Source organism: Canis aureus, chromosome 8, assembly GCF_053574225.1.
Source record: "Canis aureus isolate CA01 chromosome 8, VMU_Caureus_v.1.0, whole genome shotgun sequence".
In the NCBI taxonomy this organism is placed as follows: domain Eukaryota; kingdom Metazoa; phylum Chordata; class Mammalia; order Carnivora; family Canidae; genus Canis; species Canis aureus.
Window position 1 is genome coordinate 69080432 of NC_135618.1, and position 27592 is coordinate 69108023.

General features: G+C 55.6%; 2 protein-coding genes across 2 annotated transcripts in view; one reads left to right on the plus strand and one right to left on the minus strand.

The window, feature by feature from the left end:
* The window catches only part of ZAN (zonadhesin), a 39182-nt gene extending 32183 nt beyond the window's left edge, over positions 1–6999 (plus strand). Inside the window, exons 36-47 of the mRNA XM_077908048.1 lie at positions 635–837; positions 1314–1455; positions 1787–2034; positions 2496–2625; positions 2817–2994; positions 3288–3461; positions 3726–3865; positions 4302–4501; positions 4596–4734; positions 5036–5176; positions 6593–6689; positions 6783–6999. Of these exons, the coding sequence (XP_077764174.1) occupies positions 635–837; positions 1314–1455; positions 1787–2034; positions 2496–2625; positions 2817–2994; positions 3288–3461; positions 3726–3865; positions 4302–4501; positions 4596–4734; positions 5036–5176; positions 6593–6689; positions 6783–6801 (1811 nt within the window). The 3' untranslated portion in view covers positions 6802–6999. The remainder of the gene's footprint in view (positions 1–634; positions 838–1313; positions 1456–1786; positions 2035–2495; positions 2626–2816; positions 2995–3287; positions 3462–3725; positions 3866–4301; positions 4502–4595; positions 4735–5035; positions 5177–6592; positions 6690–6782) is intronic.
* Positions 7000–9410: 2411 nt separating this feature from the next.
* EPHB4 (EPH receptor B4) lies at positions 9411–27384 on the minus strand. The gene is made up of 17 exons (XM_077908049.1): positions 26879–27384; positions 24038–24108; positions 23552–23839; positions 22199–22595; positions 20300–20455; positions 19779–20111; positions 19364–19488; positions 18832–18997; positions 17646–17748; positions 17362–17426; positions 17135–17248; positions 16795–17042; positions 13087–13302; positions 12632–12781; positions 12038–12231; positions 11680–11835; positions 9411–10499 (listed from the first exon to the last, which is right to left on the minus strand). Exons 1-17 carry the CDS (start codon positions 26928–26930, stop codon positions 10370–10372), a joined length of 2964 nt encoding a protein of 987 aa, XP_077764175.1. The 5' UTR covers positions 26931–27384; the 3' UTR covers positions 9411–10369.
* Between the last annotated feature and the right edge of the window lie 208 nt (positions 27385–27592).

Consider the following 27592-nt stretch of genomic DNA (forward strand, 5'->3'; position numbering starts at 1 on the left):
AAAAGCATTTTCCTGAGTTTTCTGGTTTGTTCATATCTTCCTTTCTACTTTAATATCTTCTTGCCCTACTGAAAAAAAAAATCCTGCTGGTATGTTTCATTGGGATCGTCTGAAATGTATACTTTCATTTAGGGACAACTGACTTCTTTATGTTGCAGGCTCTTGCAACCCGTGAACATTTCCATGGGATCACAAGTACTTGGCCTAAAGGGTTTTATTTAGCAACGCCTGGGTGGCTCAGTGGTTGAGTGTCTGCCTTGGGCTCAGGCAGGGTCCTGGGTCCTGGGGATGGAGTCTTGCATCAGGCACCCTGCAGCAAGCCTGCTTCTCCCTTTGTCTATGTCTCTGCCTCTCTCTGTGTCTCTCATAAATAAATAAAATCTAAAAAAAGGGGGGGAGGGGGCCTTTAACTCCTTCAGCAAAGTGCACACCTCCCTGTGCTGTGCTCCTATTACACACGCATGCCTTTCACAGGCTTACTGACCATGCACATTAAGGTCACTGCGGCTGCTAGCTAACCTCTGTCTCCCACGCTGGACTGGGGGGCGGGGTTGGGGGTGCGTTCTTACTCCTTTCTTTCCTCGAGGCATGGCACAGAGCTCATGCTCGGTAAATGTTTACCCCCCTTCTCCAGCTCTGAAATGTCCCACCCACAGCAGCTATTCCACCTGCCTTCCTACATGCTCAGATTCCTGCATGGACCAGTGCAATGGCTCCCAAGTCCCCTCCGTTTGCAAGGAGGGCTGCATTTGTCAGCCTGGCTACGTGCTCAGTGGGCAGGAGTGTGTGCCCAGGAGTCAGTGCGGCTGCACGGATGACTATGGCAGCACCTTCCCAGTGAGTGGGGACAGGAAGCAGGGGTGGGGACACCTCAAGGTTGACATATTCTCCTTCCCTGAACTCTCAGCTTGGGCCACCCATGTCTCTAGGGCAGGCCCCAGGGTATGTGGGCTGGTGACAGGGCTGGGTGCTGTCCAGCCAGGCCTGGGCTGGGGGGTGCGTAGTTTGGGTTTTGGAACTGAGGAATCCAAACAACTGGGATGGGGCGTGGTATCACAGAAGAAGTGTGGCCTTGTATTGAATCCTGTGGGTACCACTCACCAGTCAGGGGACCTGTAACCTCCATTTTGTCATCTGTAAGATGGGTACTTCCTGAACAATGTACGTAAAACAACAAATGTGATGCCACTGGGAGGGACATTTGGGACATCAGGGTACAGGGGACATGTAACTGCCTCTGGCCCGGGCCAATGCAGCCATTCAGACTGCAGACCTAGGCTGAGCAGGCCCAGTTCTGCCTGTGTCTTCTCTAGGAAGGTAAGACCTGGATTGCCGTTCACTGCACCAGAAGCTGTTCTTGCACTGAAGGAAGTGTTCACTGCCAGCAGTTCTCTTGCCCTGCTGGCTCGCATTGTGAGCCCAAACCGGGTGGCGTTGGCAGCTGTGAATTGAACAGTAAGAGGGGCCATCGGGGAGGTGGAGCAAGAGGCAGGGCTGGAAGGGGTTAAGGCTGGAGGGGTCTGGAGAGGAAGGGGCCTCATGCGGGCTCTCACCAGCTTTGCGGCCGACTCTGGGATTTGCTATCTTAAGGGCAAAAAAGAAGGAATGGGACCAGGTTTTAAATTGGGGCTAGGGAGAGACGAGGTTGAAGATCAAGTGTCCAGGGAGCCCTCAGCAAAGCAGGGGGGGTGGGGGGGAGTGACCGGAGACATCAGGGCCATAGAGGGATTCTGGTGGTTGTTATATCTGGGCAGCATCCCTTCTCAGTGTTGGCCCTTCTTGGCAGGGTCGGGACAATGCTCCATTTACGGGGACCCCCATTACCATACGTTTGATGGCCTTCGCTACCTCTTCCGGGGCCGCATGACCTACACTCTGATAAAGACCATAGACGGGCTCCCTGCTGAGGTGGTGCCTCTGGTCGTGGAGGGGCGCAACAAAGTGTATTCGTCCTGGAGCCCGGTCTTCCTGCACGAAATCATCGTGATTGTCTACGGCTTCACAGTCCAGCTCCAGGCTGATCTGCAGCTTGTGGTAAGAGCCAGACCAGGCCAGGAGGGTCAGGGGAGGCAGGCCGGCCCGCGGGAGGCCGGTGAAAACAGGTGAAGCCGGGACTCTGTGTTCCCCAGGAAGTTCCTGGCCAAGGTGCCTGCCTCGTTATCAAAGTCGGAAGCAGTGCTATGCTCGTGTCGTGGGCAGGGGCAGAGGAGGGCAGTGGGACTGAGCAAAAGGCTGGAGAGAGAGGAGAGAACGCATGGTGCAAGGGTGGAGGCGGGCTGAGATAGTACTGGGGCGTCCACTCTGTCCCACTGTGTTGCAAGACTATGGCTGCGAGGGAGCAGACCTCAGGGAGGCCTTTGCTGTGAGGGGTGGCAAAGACTACTAGGGTAGTCCCACAGAATGACAGCACTCAGATACCGAGCTGCGCAGAGGGGCAGAGGAGACGCAGCAGAGGGTCAGGCTGACTCTCCGTGGCTTCTGTCTTCCTTGTCCAGGTCAACAACCAGAAAATGGCCATCCCCTTCACGCCCAACAGCCATCTGCAGGTTACCATGCGGGGCCATCGCCTATATCTGACAACCGACTTCAAGATGATTGTCACCTTTCATGGAGGCAAAAACGCAGGTACCTGAGAGTGGGGATAGGAAGGAGAGGGGATATGCCTAGGACGAGGCCGGGCAAACCCCACCGTCAGCGGGCCAGCCATGGTGAGGAGACCCCTGCATGGGACTGGGACCCCAGGCTCCAGGGGAGGGGCCAGGAGGGCTGGAGAGGTGGTGAGGAGCCTCACTTCTGAACATCCCTTCCTCCTACAGTCATCACGCTGCCCAGTATGTATAAGAAGCTGGTGCTTGGCCTATGTGGGAACTTCGATGGGAACAAAAGGAATGACTTTATGCTGCCCAATGGCACTGTCACTGACAACCTTGTCAGCTTTAGCCACAGTTGGGAGGTACAGAAGATCACGGGAGGTGATCTCGCCCGCTTCTCAAGGTGAGAGGGCTGGGGCTCTGAGCAGGGAGGCTGGGCCCTGGAGAGGGGAGCATCAGCCGGTAGCTGTCCACGCCCTCTTACCTCATCTCCTCAGCAGAGAAGGACACCTGAGGGCGAGAGCCCGGGACTTGCCTGATCTTCTTATCCTGCCATTGCATCTTGGACCGATTGTGGGGACACCGGCCCTGCTGACCCCAGGCTGTGTCCGTGCCTTTCCACTCTTCCTCCCCAGGTCTCCCCAAGTTCACGGTCCTCATGGGTCTCACCTGGCACCCTCTTGTTCTCTGCCCCAGGGCCATTCAAGAGAAGGAAGAGAAGGAAGAGGAGGAGTTAGGCTTCCACGCATCAGAATGCAGCATGGAGCAGCTGCGGCTCATCAATAGCACCCAGGCGTGTAGGGTGCTGGTGGACCCCTATGGACCCTTTGCTGCCTGTCATCAGACTGTGGCCCCGGGGCCTTTCCAGGAGTGAGTCAAGGGCCCAGGCACGGGGACTGGCCTTTCTTTGGGTCCTGCTGCCAGTTCTGGGATCCGAGCTCTGTTTGGCTCACTTCTTTCTCTCTGTGGCTTCAGTTCCTGTGACACCCCTCCCCATACACTCACACTCACACACGCACACACGCACACACTGCCTGACGTCTTCCTGCTGGGGCTTCCAGGTCCTCTTCTGCAGGGCCGGGTCTCCTCGCCTCCCCGTCTCTGACAGCCCCTCACCTGTCCTGTTGCCCCCAGGCACTGTATGTTTGATCTGTGTGCCGCCCGGAACCCCAAAGAGCAGGAGGAACTGCGCTGCCAGGTCCTCAGCGGGTACGCCATCATCTGCCAGGAGGCGGGCGCCACCCTGGCCAGTTGGCGGGACCACACCCACTGTGGTGAGGCACTGACCTTCCCCAGCAGCTGGTCCCCCACCCTCTTGGCCATTCCTGCCATCCGATGCGCTCTGAGCTCCCACCCTTGCCCCCCTTGGGCTTCCCCTACCCCCCCCCCACTCACCCTGTCTGTGTCCTCCCAAGCCACCCTCCTTCTCTGCCCCACCCAGGAAGGCACACCCTCCACCCCCCACCCCCCATCAGTCCATCCTGCTCCTCCTAGCCAGTGCCCAGCTTTGCTCCTCCACTCCCTTAGCACACCTTAATGTCAGACAGAAAGACACCCACAGCCGGCCCACTCTTCTGGCCTTGGCTTCTATCAAGCTCTGTGTTCTGGTGGCTGACCTTGTGCCCCCATCCGGCTGCCAGCCCCACATTCCCCGAACCTGTCGGGTAGGCCCCAGCCCGGCCACCATGCTCACTATGACTTTCCCGTCAGCCTTGGCATGTCCGGCCAACACCGTCTATCAGAGCTGTATGACGCCATGCCCAGCCTCCTGTGCCAACCTGGCAGCCCCCAGGGACTGTGAGGGGCCCTGCGTGGAAGGCTGTGCCAGCCTCCCTGGCTATGTCTATAGCGGTGCCTGGAGCCTTCCCCTGGCCCACTGCGGCTGCACCAACAACGGCGTCTACTACCAGGTGGGCGCTGGGAGGGGAGGCCTGATGGGGGCAGGAGAGCTGGGCAAGGGAGGAAAAGCCAGATGGCCTCCTCCCGGCCTTTCTCCCCCTCTAGCGTGGTGACAGCTTTGTGACTGAGGACTGCTCCCAGCGCTGCACCTGTGCCAGCTCTGGTGTGCTGCTGTGTGAGCCACTGAGCTGCCATGCTGGGGAGATATGCACCCTGGGGAACCTCACTCGAGGCTGCTTCCGAGGTGAGCCCAGACCTCCCCATTGCTTCAAGCTGCTGCCCCCGGTCTGAGTGGGGTTGGGGGTGCTGCACAGAGGATCGTCCCTCCTGGTCCTGTGCTCGAGACCCTCCCCCTTGCTGTCAGGAAGTTTACCACTCAATCCAGCTCTTGCTTCCTTTTTTGGGAAGCGCAGAGGGAGGAAAGAGCTGCTATCTGCTAGGCTCAGTGCTGGTGCCTTTTCCTGGCATTAGCTTTCTATGACCTCCCCTCTGTCTGGCTGCAGGTATCCTCCTAGAACCCTCTATAACTCCCTTCATCCTCACAGAGAGCCCATGTCTACAGAACCCCTGTCAGAATGATGGGCGGTGCCAGGAGCAGGGAACCCACTTCACCTGTGAGTGTGAGCTTGGTTATGGGGGACACCTCTGTACAGAGTCTCGGAATGTGCCACCTCCCCGAAAACCAGGTAAGAACTTCACCCCAGGCCCTGTGTCGTCACAGCCCCTTCCCTACCACCAGCTGCTGGAGCATTACTCCATATATAGAACATTAATGTATAATAGATATCTATTATAGGTCTATAACATTTTAGTATATATGCTGCCGAAGCAAGCACTATAGGTCTATAACAGATAGATAGTATATTATTAATATAATGTAGATTATATAAAACATAATAGTATAACATGATCCCTAGAAATCAGCAGAATGAGGGCTCTCAAAGAATCTGAGTCCCTGTACCCATCCCCTACTGATGTACAGTAGCCCCTGCTAATCTGTGCAGAGTCCTTGCCAAGACCCCATCCAATCACAGACCATACTGAACCCCATGCTTTTTCCTACATGTACATACTAATGATGATGTTTTATTCACAAGTTAGGCACAATGAGAGATTAACAGCAATGACAAAATAGAACAATTATAACCATAGGCTGTAACCAAAGTCACTCTATTGTGGTCTTTCTCCCAAACTATCCAATTGTATTGCACTCTCCCTTCTTCTTGTGATGATGGTGAGGTGAGGGAATGAATTGGGGTGAATGATCGAGGCCCTGTGCTGCTGCATTAGGCTACTGTTGACCTTGTGAGGCTGTGTCAGGAGGAGGACCATCTGCTTCTGCACCATGGGTTATGGTGGGTGGCTGAGCCTGTGGAAAGCCAAGCTCTCGGTGAGGGAGGACTGCTGTACTCTGGGATCCTCTCTCTGAAGCCCAGCTCTCTTCTCTACTTTTTTTTTTTTTTTTCTCTCTTCTCTAGTCTTGCTTCACCCCACTCTCATTTCCCCATTTTGTGTCCCACCAAAACCTTTCCCAGTAACTTTTATTTTCTCTCCTCTTCCAAAACTAGACTTCTCTTGAGCCTCAGGGCCAGTGGTTTTCACCAGCTTTATCTCCCCTCAGAGTGGGCCAGGGTGGGGTGGGGGTGGCTTTTTCAATCTGTTCCTTTCAGGACTTCCCCCTCCTCCACCCTCCACCCCCCCCACCCCCACTGCCACCCCCTATCCAGAGATTTAGATTCAGTAAGTCTGGAGTGGGCCCAGACATCTGCATTTTTAATAAGCTCCTGAGTGACTGATGGAATGATCCCAGGGCTGCTCTTTGAGAAGCACTGGCCAAGATGGTACCCTGGACTTGAGGGGACCAGCTCGCTGAACATCCTCCTTAACAAGGCTGATGAGAGTTGTGTGTCCAGAGACACAATAGGATCCTAGGGGTATGGTGCTGAGGCCTTGGAGCAACAGCCTTCTGGAGGAAGACCTAGTCCCACCCAGAAAATTAGGAGCTGCTGTCCTTTCTGGGTGGCCACTTAGGATCCAAAGGGGGCGTCTCCTCCCCCATGTCTTCTATCCCATGTCCCTATGTTCTGTCCCCTGCACCCCAGAAGCATCCAACTTTGCGGCCATCCTGTTGGGGATGCTTGTACCAGTGCTGGTCTTAGTGCCTGCTGTGACCAGGGCATGTGTTTCCAGGAAGAAGAGGTGAGTTCTGGGAAAGGGGATGAGCAGGGGTGGGTGAGGATGAGTCAGCAGGGGAGCGGGCACCAACCCTTCTCTGTTCCCCACAACCCCCAGGGAGAAAACGCAGAGCTAGAGCAGAGGCAGACTGGCAGACACTGGTGAGAACCATCCCCACCCCAGAACTCCAGCAGCTGGAAGCTGAGTCTGCCTCTGATACAGGTTTGCTCGCTTTCTCCTCAGATTTTGTTCTAGAACATACCCTTCAAGCCCCTCAAGTTTTGAATTGTCCTCAAAAAATGAGAGAAAATAAAATGTATTTTTTTAAATGTTATTCATTTGAGAGAGAGAGAGAGAGAGAAACAGTGAGAAAGAGAGAACTTGAGCAGGGGTGGGGGGCAGCAGGGGAGGAAGGCAGAGGGAGAAGTGGACCCACCCCCTGATGCTGGATCCTGGGACTCCAGGATCATGACCTGAGCTGAAGGCAGACCCTTAACTGAGCCACCCAGGAGCCCCTAAAATGTATTTTTGAAATGTGAATTTCCATGATTGTAGTAGAGGAAGGGTCTTGGGGGGTGAGATAGGAGCGAGGGGCACAAGTGTGTGGGAGGTCGGAGAGGACTACAGCTAGGTGCCTGCAAAAGTGTCCTGGGTGGAGGGGGACCGGAGGGGGACGGAGGTTGGGCTGTTCTTGGCCTGTTCTTTGGACAAAGCTGCTTGGGGGTGAGGCTTCCAGCCCTCCAGCCTCTGGAAACAGGAGAAAAAGCTGCACTGTCCCTCTTCACAGGAATCCAGGGCTAGTGGAAGGTGATCCTGGACCCTGACATTTATTTCTTTTCTTTTTAAAAGATTTAATTTATTCATGGCACAGAGAGTCAGAGACATAAAGGGAGAAACAGGCTTCCTGTGGGGAGCCCAATGCAGGACTTGATCCCAGGACTCCGGTATCATGACCTGAGCCGAAGGCAGACGCTCAACGGCTGAGCCACCTAGACATCTCTAACGATGAGATCTAATCACTGGGTGCAGGCTAAGGATGGGTAATGTAGCTTTTTAGGAAGGGCAAGACTGCCTGTGACCCTCAGGAGGCCCCCACCTTCTGCACACATACCTTTCTCCAAAGGGTCTAGGGGTTACTATAGCAACTGGTGGGATCCAGGGTGCCCAGGAGTTTGTGCCCCATCCTAGCAGGGCTGGCCAGCTCACCTCAGCCTGAGGCCAAAGGGCAAACATTCTGACCCCTCTCCCAGGGTCCCACACCGCCCATCAGGCAGGTCCTAGCTTGTGGGTGGGGGTGATCAGGTTTGAAGATCCCAAGGGATGGGGGATGCCAAAGCAGGCAAGACACTGGGTTCTGTGCTTATTCTCTGAGATGACTTTGCAGCTGCCTGTTTAAGGAACAGAGGTCCCACCTGGGTGGGGGAGGGCCCTGGGTAGGGAGAGATGGCCCCTGACTATGCTCTAGAGCTGGGCACGGCTAGAGGGCCCCATGAGCTGGCCATGCTTTAGCCTGGGCATTGTGGGCCTCCTTGCTACACACCTACCCCCACTTGAGCTCCCTTCACTTCATCTTTGACCTTTTGTCTCTGTTACTCATCTGTACCCTGTCCCCTTGACCTCTGCTCCCCTCAAGACCTAAGGTCACCTTATCTAGCTCAGATGTCTGGTTGGCAGGGGAAAGGGGTGGCTGGGGCTGGCATCCTCCAGATAGGCCTCCTGCTCCTGGACCCAGACCCCCTCCATCTTCGGCAGGACAGAGTCCCTCCCGTACCCTCAAGTGTACAAAACGTGGGTGATGGGTCCAGGGAGGGGATAGAGGTTCCAAGGTACTAGGGACTCCAGAAGAGGCTGGTACTGGTAGGAAACCGCAGACAGGATCACCACCCAAGGCTCCCTGGGCTGGGAAGGGTAGAAGCTGTGATTTGAGGTCCTGCAGACCCCAACACAACAGGGGACAGCTGAGGCAGAAACAGCAAGGCTACCCCCGCTAAAGATCGCTGACCCCTGCAGGTGACCCTGGTGTGGGCAGACCAGGAGGGAAGGAACAGAAGACGGGAACAAAGACTCAAAGGGGCTTGACCCCATTGCTGTCTTCCTGTTTGGGAGCAGACACTCAGGTAGTTTCCCTTCCCCTTCCCAAGAGGCTGGGAGAACCTGCCTGGGCAGCACCTTGAAAGGGAGAATTGTCTTCCCGACAGGACTCGGCCCAGCCCAGTGTGTGTGTGTACCCGTGGGGGGTCCACATCCTTCACTCCAGCTTTCTGCCCCTCCCCCACAGCCCATGCAGACTCTTCCCATTGCCTCCAAAACCAACCCTAGCTGTCAACATCTGGCCTACATCTGGCCCCTTCATCTGAGGGAACCCCTCCACCCCAGCCGATGCCCCCTCTGATGCCCCCTTCTTCCATGTCAAGGGGCTGCAGGGCGGGGCTATAAGCTCAAAGCTTCCCTAGTCTCCCATGGCCCCCTACCAGGGCTGGGGAACCAGGACAGGGGAGGGAGAGAGAGCCCCACCCCGGAGGTGCCCCGGGCTCTTGGCAGAGCCATCTGGAGCCGTTAGAAGCAGCTGCCAATGACTCATCTCCCACTGCCCCCACCCCACCCCCTCAAACACACCCTGGGGCCGGGAAGCAAGCCTGCAGCCCCCCACAGCCCTGTCTCCAGACCTCCAACCACTCCCCCATATCCAGGTCCTGCTCTCGGCAGAAACCTAGTCGGTCCCCCACTCCCAAATACCCCCAGGACTGCAAAGCTTCCCATTTTCTTTTATTTATACAAAAAAAAAAAATGTTTTAAATATAATTTAAGAACCCCTCCAAGCACCGGTGTCTGTCTCTAGTTTCTACCACCACCTCCCCCCCCCCAACTCCCCCTCATGGACACAGCGCGAGGGTACTTGGGGGCAGGAATGTGTCTGGGAGCTGTGGTGTGAGCAAGGCACTGTTCTGGAAACAGACACGATGAGTTCCTGTTTCACCCTGGGCAAAGGAGACAATAATGAAACAGGCCCCCCCAACACAGAAAGTTATGACAAAGACAGCAGAAAAACAAACAACAAAAAACAACAAAAAAGGAGTTGGGGCAGGAAAAATAAGACAGAAACAAAAAATAAAACAAAAACCTTCAATATGAAGGCAGCAGATGGGGGAGGGGGCATTTACAAGGGGAAACTGAGTTCGGGAAGACAGCAGCAAGGTTGGGACATCCAGGTCCAATGATTTGGTCCCTGGACCACGACGCCCCTTCCCGCCTCCCGCCACAGCGCGACGCGCTCCGCTCCCGAGCTCACAGGCTGGTCACCCTCTTCTCTTTGGTCTGCAGGGCAGTGCATTGGCCCTTCGTGGTGAGGGGGGCACGTGAGGCCCTAGCTGGGGATCAGAGGGAGGCTGCGGGAATCGTGCCCACCACCGGGGAAGCTGGCAGATTACAGGCGCTTCCTCTCTGGTCACACCCAGTCTCGAGAGACCAGCTTCCCGCCTGGGGGGCATGTGATTCCTACGCTCCTATGGCAGAATCCCCAAATCCTGCCTCTCAAAATTGCCAGCTCCCCACCCCCACGGGTTCAAAGTGCAATCCAACGGGGCCCAGGTATAGAGGCCCCTTGGGTCCCCATCCGACTCTGCCCCAGGAAGAAGGGGAGCTGTGTCCCCAAGCTGCGAGTGCCCGCCGCTCAGGAGCAGTGGGGCCAGGCAAGCAGGTGCAGGTCAGTACTGGGGGGCTGGTGCTCCCGACCCGCCTGGGGCTCCAGGCTTGGCCTGGGACTTCATGTGCTGGACGCTGGCCAGGATTTTCTTCTGGTGTCCCGCCAGAGTGACTCCAATTCGGAGCAGGTCCCTGGGGAAAAAGGGAGAGCTAGGTGAGGCCACAGGGCTCCCGGGGAGGCTCTTAGCTCCAGACACCACGCCCCGCCTCAGGACCGTCAGCCAATCAGAGGGCCAGCAGGGGAGGGTCACACGTCATTAGTTGCCAACAGGGGCGGGCAGTTTCCAGAGGCTTTAGGAGCAGGAGGCGGACAGTCCTTCTGCGCAGCCGCAGTAGAGGGTGGGGCTAGGTATCCGAGACTGGCTGGCCAGAGGTGGGAGGTGGGGGGGGGGCTGACGCTTGGGGCTCCAGCAAGGATTAGGGAAAGGCAGAGAAATCAGTGAGGAGGAACGAATGAGAGAAAAGCGCACAAAATGAGGTTGGGGGAAGGGGCTGCACGGATTGCTCTAGAGGAGAAAGAAGTCAGAAGGAAAAGGCCTGAGAGAGGAAGAGCGGGTGGGGAGGAAGGGGCGGGTGGAGGGAAAACGAGCAGCAGCGGAGCAGCCGCCACCCGCCACCCCCCACCCCCATCCTGAGGCCTGGAGCCTGAGATAAGGGAAAAAGGCAACGGTGGGAAATGGAGAGTAAGGACCAGTGTCAGGGTGTTGCTGGAACAAGGGAGGGAGCAGGGGGCCCATGACCTACCCAGTGTGTGTGTGTGTGGGGAGGGGGGGGGCAGAGGGGCACGCCCCTCTGGTTCCAGATTTCTGGTTCCAGATTTCTCTTCCTTCCATGTGTTATTCAAACCTGGGCTGAGAAGACAGCCTGGGCGGGACATGGGAAGGCAGAAAGGTAGAAAACCAGAAAGGCCAAAACACAGTGTTTGGGAGGCATTGGAACCATAAAACCATTTAACATTAAAGTTGGAAATGATCTCTGAAACCTAATCCAACCTTCTCCTTTTATGGGTGGGAAAACAGCCAGAGCTGACACTTTGTTAATGTGAGAGCAGAGTCTGGAATGTAGATAGATGCACAAAGATAGATACCCATGGCAGGACAGGAGGAGCAGGATGGCCCAGGGGTGAGGTAGGCACTGCTGGCCCAGAAGATCCCCTGGGCTCTCAGCCCCCAGGGGCTGTTACTTTAGGGGTGCTCTCAATAACAGAATTGGCACCAGGAGGTGCCCTCAAAGGTTCCTGCTAAACTCGCCAGCCTGATTCTGGTCCCCAGGTACCCCTTAGACTGCTTGGCTTTCAACCACCATGACTTACTCAGCAGAGATCTGGCTGACCAGTTCGAAGGAGCCAAAGCCAGCAGCTGCAAAACTTTCTTCGTATCGTCCCATCTTGATGGCTCGAAGCCACTCACCCACGGAGCCAAAAGCTGAGTAGTGAGGCTGCCGCTGATCCAGGAGTGGGTGTGAGGCGCTGTAAGGCAAGGATGGAGAAGGGTGCAGTGAGTTCCCAGGCTACGTCAAGGTGGGGACTTTGCACCCAGACTTGGAGCAGTGGACAGGGACAACCAACAAGCCCACATAACGCCAGAGGGCTGGATACCTCTGAAGGGGAAGGAGGGGTTCTCGAGTGATGGCAGAGTGCAGGAAGGAGGCCCACCCTCCGGGGTCCTCACCCGCCATTCTCCCTGGCCACAATTTTGAGACTGGCCGGGTTCCGGATCATCTTGTCAAGGGCGCTGACCACCTGGGGGAAGCGGGGCCGTGCATTCCGGTCCTTCTGCCAACAGTCCAGCATGAGCTGGTGCAGGGAAGTGGGGCAGTCTGGGGGCGGGGGCAGCCGGTAGTCCTGTTCAATGGCATTGATCACCTAGAATGACAGGTAGAAGCACTGGGTGAGGATCTCCCAGGGAGAACAAGGATGCCAAAGGACCCCCAGAAGATGGTGACTTAGCAGATGCTGGGAGAAGTGCCATAGACCAGAGAATGGCAGATCCAGGGTCCTCCTGGCTGGGGTCAAAGCTGGCTGGGGCTTGATGCCCCAGTGGCTCTTGGGCCATGATCTAGATTAGTAACTTCCCAACCCTGCCCTCCTCCTCCGTGTCCTGCTGTGACCAGATATGCTGTATGAAAGTCTTGGATACAGAAACAACTCTATTTTGTGCCTCAAGGACCCAACAGTGATGAGCTCTCTGGGGACCCCACTCCCTACCCCATATCCCCAGTGAGAGAACGTTCAGGAAAGCTTGGTGGGACCATGGGACACTTACATCCTGATTGCTCATGTCCCAGTATGGCCGTTCTCCAAAGGACATGACCTCCCACATCACAATTCCGTAGCTCCACGCATCACTAGCAGATGTGAACTTCCGGAAGGCAATGGCCTCGGGGGCTGTCCATCGGATGGGAATCTTTCCACCCTAAAGATGGAAGAGGAAAAGGTGAGCTGAGGAACTTATTGGACCCAGGCATTCTACCCCCTGCCTTTGCCTTTTCCCCAGGTCTCCCTTCTCTCTGGAACTCAGACATGCAGCTCTTCAACTCTCTTCTTTTCCTGGACATTGGAAGTTGGGTTCCCTACCTAAGCTGACTGTCCTCTCCCTGGTCTGTGCCTATATCCTGTCCCTGAACTGGAACTACCAATCCCTCCGCCTCCCACCTTTCCAACCTTCCCTCCCCACCTGCGTCTAAGAACCCAGTTCATACTTGGGTCCCCTAGCCTCACCAGAGAGCTTGTATAGGTGGGATCAGAAGAGTTCTCCTCCAGGAACCGGGAAAGCCCAAAGTCAGACACCTTGCAGACAAGATTGCTGTTGACCAGGATGTTGCGGGCAGCCAGGTCTCGATGGACATAGCTCATTTCAGCAAGGTACCGCATGCCAGAGGCGATGCCCCGAAGCATGCCCACCAGCTGGATGACAGTGAACTGCCCATCATTGAGCTGGAGATCAGACAGGGGAGAGGGCAGTTAGGGCAGCTCACCTGCCATTACCCTGGATTTCCACCCCCTAAACCGTATCTGCCACTTGAAGACCCATCTCACACTCACCTGCAGGGCAGGCCTGCTGACTTCCCAGGTAAGTCCCCTGCTTTTCTCTTACCCTGAGCTCTCAGCTCTCACTGCACTAACCTGACACGACACTTAAGATTATAAGGAGGGGGGCAGCCCAGGTGGCTCAGTGGTTTAGTGCCACCTTTGGCCCGGGGCCTGATCCTGGAGACCCAGCATCAGGTCCTGCATTAGGCTCCCTGCATGGAGCTTGCTTCTCCCTCTGCCTGTGTCTCTGCTTCTCTCTCTCTCTCTCTGTCTCTCATGAATAAATAATAAATAAGTAAAATCTTAAAAAAAAAAAAAAAGATTATAAGAAGGGGCTCCTGGGTGGCTCATCGGTTAAGCATGCTTCTTGATTTCGGCTCAGGTCATGATCTCAGGGTTGTGAGATCAAGCCCCTCATCCACACTCATCAGAGAGTCTGCCTAACGATTCTCTCTCCCTCTGCCTCTGCCCCTCCCCTCCACCTGGTCTTGCTCACACTTGCTCATGCTTTCTCTCTCTCCGAAGTAAATAAATAAATCTTAAAAAAGATTGTAAGGAGATTGCTTTAACATTTTCTTCTATTTAGTCTAGTACAGAGCTCTACGTCCAAGGCATACTCAACAAATGCTTTTGATCTAAGTTTGGAGTGTGCTCTGGGCAGTCTACAGGTGTAGATGCATTTGAACTGAACCAGAGCATTCTTGCTCAGCCCTTTTGGACCAGCTGTATGTAGCTTGCGAGACACTGAGACAGCACCAAACCAAGACAGAAAGTTTGACCTTGACCTTTACAGAGTCTATTCTCACCAGATAAGCCAGCCAGCCAGTCACAGTGAAAGAATCCCATCTTCTTGGGGATCCCTGGGTGGCTCAGTGGTTTAGTACCTGCCTTCAGCCCAGGGCATAATCCTGGAGTCCCGGGATCAAGTCCCATATCGGGCTCCCTGCATGGAGCCTGCTTCTCCTTCTGCCTGTGTCTCTCATGAATAAATAAATAAAATCTTAAAAAAAAAAAAAAAAAAAAAATCCCATCTTCTGGGTTCAGCAAGCATGCAGAGATCCTTGGCAGCCATAGTGCCAGGGTCAGAGTCCAAAACCTGAATTCTGAACCTGTCCTCCAAGCCTGCACTTTCTCCAGGCCTGGGATCTCACCTTGTGGAAACACCGCTGGCCAGATGCTCAGGCCAGATGCTCAGGCCAGACCCCGGAGTCTCTGTGATTCCTCTCTCCCTCACCTGCCACTTACAATCCATCAGGAGGTTTCTGTTGGACCTGCCTCCAAAACATGTCCCAAATCCAGCTACTTCTCCCCACCCAGCTGCAACCCTTACACCTCAAAGGACTGTAGGTGTAGGTCTCCTCACTGGCTCCTGGCTCTTGCTCCCTACCACCACCAAAAGGAGCTCCTAAAACCACCTCCCTCCAGCTGAAATCCCTCCAAAGCCTTCCCCTTGAACTTCTAATCAAATCCAAATTCCTTACTAAGGTCACGAGATTCATGTGGTCTGACCACCATGTACATGGAGATATACCTCTGCTCCTCTGCTTGGGTTAATTTCACTGGCCTTTCTGCCATTTTTTAAAAAGATTTATTTATTTATTTACAGAGAGAGCAAGTATGTGTATGAGCAGGGGGAAGGGTAGAGGGAGGACAAGCAGACTCCCCACTGCTCAGGGAGCCTGACTTGGAGCCTAATCCCAGGACCCCAAGATCATGATCTGAGCTAAAGTCAGATGCTTAACTGACTGAGCCACCTAGGCCTTTCTGCTTCTTGAATATGTCGGGTCCCTGCCCACTCTGGTTCCCCTAGTGTGCTTCTCCCTCCCATCCGCTCATGGTTGGCTCTTTCCCATCTACCCAAATATTATTTCTTTTTTTTTAAAGATTTTATTTATTTACTCATGAGAGACACACACAGACAGAAAGAGAGGCAGAGACACAGGCAGAGGGAGAAGCAGGCTCCATGCAGGGAGCCTGATAGTGGGACTCGATCCTGGGTCTCCAGGATCATGCCCTGGGCTGAAGGCAGATGCTAAACCACTGAGCCACCTGGCTGCCCCCCAAATATCATTTCTTCTAAAATAGATCCCTTTCCCCTCCTGGGAACTGGACGTTTGTCTGATACCAATGGAACAGACTCTTATGTTGACAGTGGAAGGTCAGGCTGTTATCACAATACTCAGGGCCTGCCTTGGCAGCTCTCCTGGTAACAGCCAGGTAGCCTATCTCTGGTTGGGGTGTCATGCAGGATACACAGCATCCCTGATGTAGGCTGGCCATGGATATTTATTTTTGGACTTATTAGAACATTAGATATATCTTCCCTTAAAGGAACTAGAGAAACAAGCTAAATGACCCCCCCCACAAGAGGCTGATAAATCCAGAAGGTGAGACATTCAAGGGGATGAGGTCCAGCTTTTCAGCATGTCAGTATCACAATAAGGGACTGCCCTGGATTTGGAAGAGGCTAAAAAAAAAAAAAAAAAAATAGCCACCAGGTGCAATGTTTGATCGTGAACTGGATCCCAGTTTGGAGAAACCAGGAGAAGAGCTGTGTGGGGGGACAGCTAGGGAAATGGGAATGTTAACTGGGTATTGGATGATCCCAAGGAAGCATCATAATTCTGTTAAATGTAATGCTATTTTGCTCTGTAGGAAGATGTTTTTGCTTTTTTAAAAAAGATGTAAAGTTAAAAAATAAAACAGTATTGAGTAAAACCTATTAAAGTGACAAAAATAAAATAAGCTCTTCCCCATCATCTCTAGTCACTTCTCCAAAATATTTGTTTTTTATTGTTTTTTTTTTTCTTAAAGATTTTATTTATTTATTCATGACAGAGAGAGAGAGAGAGAGAGGCAGAGACACAGGCAGAGGGAGAAGCAGGCTCCATGCAGGGAGCCCGACGTGGGACTCGATCCCAGGTCTCCAAGATCAGGCCCTGGGTTGAAAGCAGCGCTAAACCGCTGAGCCACCAGGGCTGCCCTGTTTTTTAAAAGCTTGTTTGTCTCCACCACACTGTCAAGTGCAGAGATGTTCATGGCTTTATTCCCAAGACTTAGGACAAAGGCTGAGGCACCAGATGGTGCTCAGGAAGTATTTGTCAAGAGGACAAATGACCACCCCTCCAAATCCTGGGTCTGCTGGCCCCACAGACAGGCCTTTTCCACTCAGATTCCACTTCTCAGATCCCTGTAATTCAGCCAGCCCCCAGAACACACTGAGAGACACAGGAAAGGCCAGTCCTGGGAACTCAAGCTGTCCTGGGAACTCCCTCCAGGGAGAACAAAGGGCATTGGGGGTATGATGTGCACCCTACCACCTGTCCTGGTTCTGAGCTCCTTGGCTGTGCTGGGGGAATATGGGAGGACGCGGGAGGCTAGGGGCCGGGGGCTTACCCGCAGGAAGGAGTCCAGAGCGCCATTCTCCATGAACTCGGTGAGGATCATGACAGGCACGCTGTTGGTGACCACGCCCTCCAGGCGGATGATGTTAGGATGCTCGAACTGGCCCATGATGGAGGCCTCACTCAGGAACTCCCGCCGCTGCCGCTCTGTGTAGCCCCCTTTCAGGGTCTTGATAGCCACACAGCTCTCTTTCTTCCCTGGGGCCTTGAGCCGCCCCCGGCACACCTCGCCAAACTCACCTTCAGAAAGGATGCCAAGAGTCAGCCCTGCTTCGCGCCCCCCGCCCTCCGACTCCCCAGCCCAGACCCTGGGTGTCCACCTTCCCTCTCACCTGCGCCGATCACCTCCTCAATCTTGACATAGGAAACGTCAATCTCTTTCGCAAATTCCCTCACAGCCTCATTGGGGTCTTCATAAGTGAAGGGGTCAATATAGACCTTAGTACCTGAGAAATCATGTGGGCTCCCATTAACTGAGAGGTAGCCTCCCCCTGCACTCAGATGCCCAGATTCCCACCTCTTGCCCCAGTCCCGTTTCCTTCAGGACAGGCCTACCCACCGTGCCCGATGAGGTACTGTCCATGCTTGTCCGAGTACTCAGCTTCTCTCCCGTTGCTCTGCTTCCTGTGGCCGACGGGAAAGAAACGGTAAATGGACTCAACACATCTCGAGTTCCCAGAGGGACAGGATGGGCACAGGAGGAGCGGGGGCGGGGGGGTCAGAAAAGCTTCCAAGGGGAAAGAAGTATTCTGAGGGCACGGAGGGAGGCTTCCCTGGAGCAAGAGGGTAGTTGGTCATCTACATGGGCCTCCCCACGAGCCTCCAGGTGCCCAGAGTCCTTACCTGAGGCAGAGAACAGCAATGACAATGACCACCAGGACCAGCACCACACCCACGACGGCTGTGCCCGCGATCAGGGCCAGCTGCTCCCGCCAGCTCTCGTTCTCTGGGACAGAAAAACCCGCGATCAGAAGCTGACGGCCCCCAGGGACGCTGCAACCAGCTGCAAGGCTTGAGGTGTGTTCTCCTGAGACCAAATTGCTTTCCAGCAGCGTGGGCACCTCCGCAAGGAAGTTTCCCAGCCTTGTTACAGCCAAAGCAGGCTTGATTTTGTTCAGTTATAAATAGTGGTGACCACAGAAGGTCCCAGAAGCTAAAAATGAAAAGGTCCATAACCAAAATGTGGAAGTAACTCAGATGTCCGTCAACAGATGAAATGGACAAATGGACAAATAAAACAGGCTATCGCTATACCATGGAATATCTTCCAGCCATAAAAAGCGCTATACACCCCAAACGTGGACGAACCTGGCACACGTTGTGCCCAGTGAAGGAAGAAGCTGCAGTGTAGGACTCCATTTGTATGAAATGCCCAGAAGAGGCAAATCCATAAACACAGAAGGTAAATTTGTGTTTGCCAGGGGTGCGGGTGATTGAGGGAGTATCTTTCCTTGGATGCTGTGATATCCTAAAATTAATTGTGGCAATGGTCACACAACTCTCGACATATGAAAAGCCACTCTAAATGGGTGAATTAATTGTATGGTATGTGAATCGTGCCTCAAACCGTTCAAAGGTTTGAAAGTCTCTCAGCCAACAAGCATTATAATGAATCAGTGTCATTCCGGGCTTCCCACATGGAGCCTGCTTCTCCCTCTGCCTGTGTCTCTGCCTCTCTCTCAGTGTGTCTCTTGTGAATAAATAAATAAAATCTTAAAAAAAAAAAATAGGTGTCATCCTTTGGAGGCTGTGAGAGAGACCTCGTGCTATTTCCAATCTGGGGAGGCAGGGTGGGGCTTAAGGGTCAGGCTTTGGCAGAGAGTCACGCAGCTGGAAAGCCACTGGGCAGGTCTTCCCTCCATGCTGCTGGTTTGGTTTCTGCAGCCTATGCTCCCCTCCGCAGGCCAAAATGCCTCAGGGCTGACGGAGCACGGGAATGTGACTTCAGGGGTCCTTCGAGGGCACAGGCAAGGCCCCCTATGCGATGGAGGGGCAGTACCCTGGCCGACGCCCTGGTCCCGGGGCTCACCGTCCAGCTGGGTCTGGCTGTGGTGCTCCTGGCCAAAGGGCCCGTAGCCGGCTTCAGAGCGTGCCCGCACCTGGACCAGGTAGCTGGCTCCCCGTTTCAGCCCCCGCAGCTCTGCCCGGTTTTCCGACGTCTTCAGGAACCGCACGCTGCTGGGGCCCTCTGTGCCCTGTCCCAGAGGGGGAAGGGTTGGCCGTAAGCCAGGGCTCTCTGGTTTCCATTGCTCTTCCCACCTCTCCCCCTCCCAGACCCTGTGTCCCCGTCTCTGCATCGTGGTTCTGCTATGTGGCAAGTGTTTGGCTTTCGTTATAGCATTTAATCCTCACAGCAATTCTGTGGGGTCGTTATTATTACTACAACTGTTTTACATTGGGGATGTTGGACTCAGGGAGGCCAAGGGGGCTGGCCCAACGTCACACAGCTAGTACTCAGCACAGCTGAAATTCAAACACTTCTCAGATCCCTGTAATTCAGCCAGCCCCCAGAACACATCCCACGGCCCACCCCAAACCCTAGGGGCAAGTCCGGGTCTCACCTTCTCGTGATACTTGACCTCATAGTCCAGCACAGCTCCGCTGGGGGCCCGGGGAACAGCCCAGGCCAGGCTCAAGCTGCTGGGCGATGACCGTGTCACCCGGATGTCGGACACTGGGGGTGGTACTGTGAGGGAGACGACCCATTAGGGTATTTGCACACGGCAAGTCTGTCTTTTAACTTTCCCAGCTCTGCCTCTGCTGGCTACACTTGTCTCAGATCTCCAGCTGCTTCAAGGGCTCCCGTGACTCTCTGCCCCGTCCTGAAGTCTGCACCTCTTTTTACTCTTCTGCCTGCCTCTCACCCTGCAAGTCCTGACGCTCCATGCTTCCTAGCGACCCCACTGTCCTGCCCCTGCCTTTTTCCCTTCAGGCCATCTGCATCCCTCCCAGCTGACCACCGGCTCCCCATCTCACCCTCACGGTCAGTGGTGACATTCACAGCCTCAAATGGGACAGGTCCAGTGGCCAGAGAGGACACCCCGTTCAAGGCGGTGACCTCGAAGGTGTAGGTGAAATCTGGACGCAGCCCACGAACTGCCACCCAGGGTTCCACAAGGTCCCGGGGGCCAGGGTCAAAAGTCAGGTCTCCTCCGCAGGGTGTACAGGACCCCCCAGGGCGGCACTCCCGGCAGCGCAGAGCATAGGTGAGATCCTCTCGGCCCCCGGACTCCAGGGGGGCGCTCCACTCCAGGCGCAGGGAGGAGCCATTCAGGCGGGGAACCACACTTCTGGGAGCAGAGGGTGGCGCTGCGGGACACCAGGGAGGCAGAGGCTGACTCAAGCGTCAGGGAAGCACCTCGAGGTACACAGGTATCCTCACTGGCTTCTTATCTTGGCTGGGCATCAGCAGGCCAGGGCCAATAGGAGGAAGGCTGGGGAAGCTGGGGGCTATGGTAGGTATCCACCCGCCACCTCAGGGGTCACTGGTCACTTACTGGTACAGGGTGCTCCCCGGAAATCTGTGCGGGCCCTGAAGTACCCAATGCGGCACTGGCACATGGGTGAGCCGATGGTGTTGGAGTGGCTGTTGGCTGGACATGGCTGACAGGACCCCTCCCCGGACAAGGGCTTGAAGGTGCCTTGGGCACAGGCTGAAAGAGAGACAATGATTACCGAAAACATTCAGCTGCTCTTAAGGGTGCAGGGAGTGCAAAGTGGGGTAGAGGGAGGGAAGAACTCAAAAACCTAACATCTAAGAGAAGAAGGAGACTCTCCCTACAAATCAGGGATTTGAAGCTTTGTTGACCTCAACACTACCACCCGGCCACTGCCACACCCTGTGGCTGCCAGGTGAAACCAAGAGGCCTCTGCTCAGAACTATGTTTTTAAATGCACACCACAGGGGTACCTGGGTGGCTCAGTCAGTTGAGCATCTTGACTTCAGCTCAGGTCATGATCTTGGGGTCCTGGTATAGAGCAAGGAGCCTGTTTCTCCTTCTACCCTGCCCCTCCCCCTGCTTGTGCACACATGCTCTCTCTCTCTCTCATATAAATAAATAGAGTATTCAAAAAAGGGATGCCTGGGTGGCTCGGCGGTTAAACATCTGCCTTCGTTGAGTGTCTGCCTTCGGCTCAGGGCACGATTCTGGGTCTGGGGATCGAGTCCCCCATTGGGCTCCCTGCAGAAAGCCTGCTTCTCCCTCTGTGTCTCTGTGTCTTTCATGAATAAATAAATAAAATCTTAAAAAAAAAACATTCAAAAGATAAAATAAATGCACACCACAAAACACAGAGGATCACAAAGGAAACCAAGTGAATTGAAATGCAATGACCAGGGGCAGCCTGGGTAGCTCAGCAGTTTAGTGCCGCCTTCAGCTCAGGGCGTGATCCTGGACACCCGGGATCAAGTCCCACGTCGGGTTCCCTGCATGGATCCTGCTTCTCCCTCTGCCTGTCTCTGCCTCTCTCTCTGTGTGTCTCTCATGAATAAATAAATAAAATCTTAAAAAAAAAAAAAGAAATGCAATGACCCAAAACATGAAGAAAACAAGTTCGTGCCTTAAGAATACAGTGTTTGTTTATTTACAAGATACAGCAGCCCCTGTAATCCTAAAGTCATGATAAGCAAAAAAATGGCATTTGGACATTCTTGCCTAATTTTTAACAGGCTGAGAAAACAGCCATGATTGGAAGGATGTGCAAGTCTCAGTCCTACTGTGAACCGTTGGCCTCTATCACTGTCATTCCACATGCAAGGCCAATTTCAGGTGGAGGCGAGTGACAATTAGGTCATTTTTTTTCTCTACCCAAGTTCCTAGATCCCTTACTTTCTATCTACAAAACCCAGGTTCTGAATGCCTGCTCTAAAGGAACAGCTAAGCGAGAATTCAGTATCAGTAAGTTAGAGGAAACCCATAATGTTGGGCAGCCTGGGTGGCTCAGCGGTTTAGCACTGCTTTCAGCCCAGGGCCTGATCCTGAAAACCCAGGATCGAGTGCCACGTCAGGCTCCTGCATGGAGCCTGCTTCTCCCTCTGCCTCTCTCTCTGTGTGTCTCTCATGAATAAATAAATAAAATCTTAAAAAAAAAAAAAAAAGAAACCCATAATGAGCAAGAAATAGAGACTATAGATGCCTTTGCCCTCAAAGTCCAACAAGGTCCCCCCATGCTGAGGACACCCTTGCATCCCTCATACAGAAAGATGTGAAACATAATGAGGAGAAAGAGGGTGGAAGAGCTCAGACCTATGCTGGGGCTCTGAAACGGGACCTCTGAGTGCCCTTGAGAATGAACAATGTTCAAAATGGAAATTCGATTGAATCCAAGAGTGAGGGTACAGGACCCTCCCCACACGGATGTGCGGCAAGCTTTACGGAAAGGACACCAGCCCTTACCTCGGCACCTGGTATTCCCCTCTGCGGCCTCGAAGCCAGCAGCACAGCTGCAGCCCGTGACCGGCTGCTCAGCCCACTGGCCATCCTCCCGGCAGTAGAGGCTGGGGCTGGGGCCAGGAGTGGGGACGGCGTCGGCCACACAGCTCCCTGCCACAGGCACCACAAGCTCCCGAGGCACCGTCTCCGGGAAGTATGTGAGGTTCACAGTCAGTTGGGAGCACTTCTTATAGAAGAGGTGCAGGGAGAGCAGGGCCATGCAGGCACCCTGGTCCTGGAAGGCCAGGTAGAAGCCAGCCTTGGTGAGTGGGCCCAGACGCAGTGTCTTGATGTTCACCTTCCCTGTTGCCTCAGCCCCAGGGCGCTTCCGGGTCAGGTGCTCAGCAGCCACGGTGTCCACCTGCCAGGTGAGGAAAGAGACTCATTGCAGCTGTCCTCCACTCCCCAAAGACCTGGCAGGTAGGCTATTCTCGTCTTCCCAGCTCACCCTGTCCCTGATCACCTCAGTTCCTGTTCCAGAGCCATTTTGCTACCTTTCCCAGCATGACCTAACATTACCCATTGACGCTTACTGAGGTCCTATGATGTGTCCAGCCTCCATCCTGTACTCCCTTTCTGTTCACTCATCCTGCAGACATTTATCAACACCTACTCCGAGCCGGGCCCTGGGCTTGGAGCCAAGGAAACCAAAATGAAGGTAATAGGTGTTAAAAGCATGATAAGATCTATGACAGGTGGGACGCCTGGGTGGCTCAGCAGTTAAGCATCTGCCTTTGGCTCAGGGTGTGCTCCTGGAGCCCCGGGATCGAGTCCCACATCGGGCTCCCTGCATGGAGCCTGCTTCTCCCTCTGCCTGTGTCTCTGCCTCTGTGTGTGTGTGTGTGTGTGTGTGTGTGTGTGTGTGTGTCTCCCATGAATAAATAAATAAAATCTTTGAAAAGGAAAAAAAAAAAGATCTATGACAGGTAAAGTGCCTATGACAGGGCAGGCACCACAGCAGAGGCATCCCAGGGGAGCTGAAGCTTCTGAGACAAGTAGGAATTGGGTAGAAAGAACAGAAAGGAGGCATTTCGGGGTGAGGCATCAGCAGATGCATAGAATGTCTCTTCATGAAAGGCAACGTGTACTCGGAGAATGTGGGACGTGGCAGAGGGTGGCCTCGACAACCTCCCTGGGGTTGGGGGCCAGGGTGGCAGCTCAACCCCACATAGTAGACCACGTTCTTCCCTCCCCGGACTGGAGCCTCCTGCTTCCAGGCTCCAGTGTCCCGGCCCAGGACCCTGGAAGCTCACCTGAGACTACTGACCCAGCCCAGCCCCATGCTGGCCCACAGCTGCACCCCATGCGCCCATGTACCTTGATATAGGGGTTCTCCATCCAGGCTGGTGTGAAGGCTGTGGCCGTGTCAGCATCACTCTCGAAGTAGAAGACGGTGAAGGTCTCCTTGCAGGAGCGGCCAGCCCGCGTCAGGGAGAGGCACTCAAGCATGGTGAAGCGGAGTGTGGCGTACACGTGGACAGCTCCACGGCGCGGGACCCAGCCAGTGCGCAGCCAGTGGGCCAGACCTGGTGCCCGTTGCACATCACACACCTCGTAGGTCCGAACGCTGTGCTGCTCCTCATCCAGGCCGCTCAGCTCCTCCCACTGTGGGGAGCAGGGGGTCAGTTTATGGAGGGGAGGTCCGTGGGAGGTTGGCTGTGCTAGACGGAGGGGACCTCTGAGAGCAAAAGGGCTCAGAGAACATCTGTTCCAGCTGATGGCATGCACAGTGGGCCAGCATGGACACTCCTTGTCCCTCCTCCCTCGTCCCTCCAAGTCCCAGCCCCTGGACCCAGCTGTTACCTGCCCATCCACCTGAGGGAACGTGACCCACTTCAGATCGGCAGTTTCCAACTTTGTGTTCAATAGGGTCTCTAAGACAGACAGACAAATGAACAGATGGACAGTCAGCACTGGAGGAGAGACGCTGGGAAGACTAAATCCCTGGGAACTGCCTGAGACAGGTGGGTCCTCTTGGCTCCAAGCTGGTGCAACTGGGGCCAGGTGAGTGGAGAGAGGAACAGGGGAGCAAGCCCTGCCCTCCGCTGCTCCCCCTTCTCAGCTTTTTTTCTGAGTGCCAACCCCACCTCTAACAGCTGGCAGGCACCCAGCTACCCTCTCAGGACTCCGAGATCTAGGCCTCTGAGAACTGCTGGTCCCTGAGAAGAGGAGAAGCTCCAAGCAAGCTCAGGCAGGGTTGAACTAGACCCTGGACCTGGCATGACCTGAGAAGGGCAAAGACCTGTAGGCACAGGGATAACCCTCCTTACAGGGCCAGCCTCGTGGCCAACCCATGGTCCCTTCCCTATATTCAAAGTAGCTGCCTCCTTCCCCCCAACTCCACCCCTCTTTTCTGGGCCCACACCCCCTTTTTGGACCAAACCCTCCAGGCCTTCAGATCCTGGAGGGTGGTACTGAGCTCATAAGGTCCAGCCCTACTCCCCCACGCCCCTCCCCCGCCCCCTGCTCCGCCCCCCCAAGAGCTCACTGCTGTCAGAGGAGGAAGTGCTGGAGGCCAGGACGCTTGGGTTCCCGCCCTGGCCCCTGCCTGCAGAGGCCTCACATCTGGATTTAGTTATGAGAAGGAGAAAGGGAGGAGATTTTAGGGGTGTATGGAGGGGTGAACACACCTGGCTCGGCCTGGGTCTCGTGGGAGGGGTGTAGGGGGGAGGGAGGGTGGGGCTCTGGCGGAAAGGGGGGATTAGGAGAAACATCACAGGCCCTGGCAGTGCAGGGTGGAGGGAGGGCAGGGGAATCCCCAGGGAGGCCCATGCCATGTGGGGGACCCCCAGCAGATCCAGCAGCACACCTGGGAGCAGGTCCTCCCCACGTTCCTCCCCCCTCAGGCTCCTGCTCCGTGGGGGCTTCGGGAAAGGAGGGAAGGGAAGGTGGGTGGGTGGGGCAGGCAGCCTCCTCCCAGGGACCAAATGATGTCCACCGGAGGGCAAGGGGTCAGGCAGGACCCCCAGCCAGCCTGAGATGAGGCCTGGGTCCCCCGGACGGGGTGGTGGCAGGAGCCAGCCCAGCACGCTGGGGACAGGATGCCCGGGTTCTGGGAAGGGGTGGCTAGAGGCTGCCGTCTCCACCCTCCATTGTTCCAGCCAGGATAGTGTTTTCCTGTCTCCAATTTACACACTGTCTGTTTCAGGGCTGTCCTCAAGCTCTGAGAGCCTCACTTTCTCTCCTCCTATCTCCGGCTCAGAGAGCCTGGTCTGATCTGTCACTTGTCCTGCCTCTCACCTCTCTCCCCCGCCCTCTGTCCACCTCCCTTTCAGAGTGTCGCTGTCCCTTCTCTGTTTTCTATCTCCCGCCTTCCACCTCCATGGGGGCACGTGGCCCCAGGCAGGTGACTTAACGCCTCGTTAAGCCTCAGTTTCCCCATCTGTAAAATGGGGGCAACAGTCCCTCTCCCACTGCCAAGCTGTTAGGAAGGTGAAGAAAATGTAATGGGCTTAGCACTGGCCTCGGGCTTGGGAAGCACTTAAGTGTCAGCATGGAAGCATTTGCCTTTCTCCTTCGCCTTATTTTCCTCTTTTCACCACACTTTGCCCTGGGGAGCTTGGGGGGGGGGGCTCTCCCTACTTTGCCTTCCTTCTTCCCTTCTTTCTCAGAACTGGGCAAGGGTCCCCTCTCCCCGTCTCCAGCCTTTGATCCTCGGCCCAGAGCAGCACAGCCCAGGCTGGGGGAGATGGGTTTCTAACTGCTTTTGATTCCTCCTCCTCAGCAGACCCCCACGACCACCCCCCCCCCCCAGACCCCTTTGATTCTAGGCAGTGAAGGGGGGAAGGAGGCAGCTCACTGAAAAGGAGATTAGGGCCTTATGAGAAGGGTTTACAGGGCTCTTGGCTCCCCCTCCAGGGGGTGAGGGGAGGGAAGAGACTTACAGGGGAAGAAACATTTGGGGTGCAGGGGAGGGTATACAGAAAAATCAGAAATTTAGAGAGATTGGCAGTTAGGCTAAGTTCAGGTGCCATGGGGACTGTGAAGGTCAGTTTCTGCTGGCCTGTAGGGGTGCAGAAAGGGACTCGGGCAGGACTGGTGCCGGGCTGGGGTCTAGACAGCATTTAAAGGGCCAGGGTGCAGCCTGGGGAAACCAGGGAGGGGGGCCTCATTGCAGCAGAGACAGTGGCTCTGGGAGAAATCCCGGCGTTTGGAGAGTGAGTGCAGACGGTGGCCGTCCAGCCAGAGGCAGGAGAACTGCAGGATCAAGGTGTGAACGCTGAGGAATAGGGGGTGGGGGCAGTTTTCTGGCCTAGCACAAAGTTCTGCCTTGTCTGCAGCAGATCCCAAAAACGTTGCCTCATGTTTGGCAAAAGTGGGAAAAGGGACAGAAACTTTGGAAGATACTGGAGTAGGGGAGAAAGGAAAGGCTGCAAAAGGCGTGCGGAATCAGGGTGAAGAGTCTGGGAAGCTGGGGCAGAGGCACGTCCCGGGACGGAGCTCCACTTCTTCTCTTTCCCAAACAAAAGAAACCTCCACTCCCCGCTGGGCCGCCTCCTCCCCGCCCCCCGCCCGGTCCAGCACTATTGGTCCGAAGTGTTCGGGGTTGGGGTACCGGGGTAAGAGCAGAGTGGCCAGCCCCTTCACTCCGAGGCCCAACTTTGGGGGCCCCTGGAGTGCCGGGGTGCCCCCTGGGAAACTCACCTTCCAAAGCCGCGGCGAGCGAAGCCCAGCAAAGCAGAGCCCGGAGCTCCATGGCGCCGGCTCTCTCGGGTTGGATCCGATCCGAGCTTGGGGGGCACTAGCCCCCCCAGGTCTGGACCCCCCCCGAGAGTGCAGACACCAACTCCCCGCGTGGGACTCCCAGTCGGGGCCCTCAACGCGGGCCCATGCGGGCGCTCCCGGCACCGGCGCCCAGGTGTGGCCCCGCGTCCCCGCCGCGCGCGCGGGCGGGCGGGGGGCGTCTTCGCACTGGCTGCTCGGAGCGGACGCAGAGCGGGACGTGCCTGGAGTCTGGGTCCCTCCGGGGCCTCGGGGTCCCGCCCCGGCTGGCTGGGGGTGGGCCGGCCGCTCGCGGTCTCCCCCCCTCCCAGGAGTGGTGCTGCTCGCGCCGCCGGGCCGAGGGCGCTCCGCGCCGGCCAGGAGGATGGGAGCCGAGCGGGGACGGAGCGGGAGGGAGGGAGACTGCGGCGCGGGGCCGGGCGGGCCGGGGCTGGGCCGGGTTGGGACTGGGCCGGGCGGCGCCTGGCCGGGGAGGGAGGGGCGCGGGGGGCGGGGGAGCTCCCTCCTCCCGCAGCCGGGGCTCGGCGTGGGGGCCGGGGCGCGCTGATTGGAGCGCGCGCTGCTGAATAATTCATGAGGGAAGCGGAGCGGGGCGCCGAGCGGAGCAGGTCGGGAAGTTGGGAGAAAGTTTGGAGA

Coding starts and splice junctions, on each gene's coding strand:
- EPHB4 (XM_077908049.1), bottom strand. CDS start 26,930: ATGGAGCTCCGGGCTCTGCTTTGCTGGGCTTCGCTCGCCGCGGCTTTG. Junction 17,749..18,831: donor CAGCCAGACCCAGCTGGACG/GTGAGCCCCGGG, acceptor TTTCTGTCCCAG/AGAACGAGAGCTGGCGGGAG. Junction 13,303..16,794: donor CTCTGGACTCCTTCCTGCGG/GTAAGCCCCCGG, acceptor TCTGATCTCCAG/CTCAATGATGGGCAGTTCAC.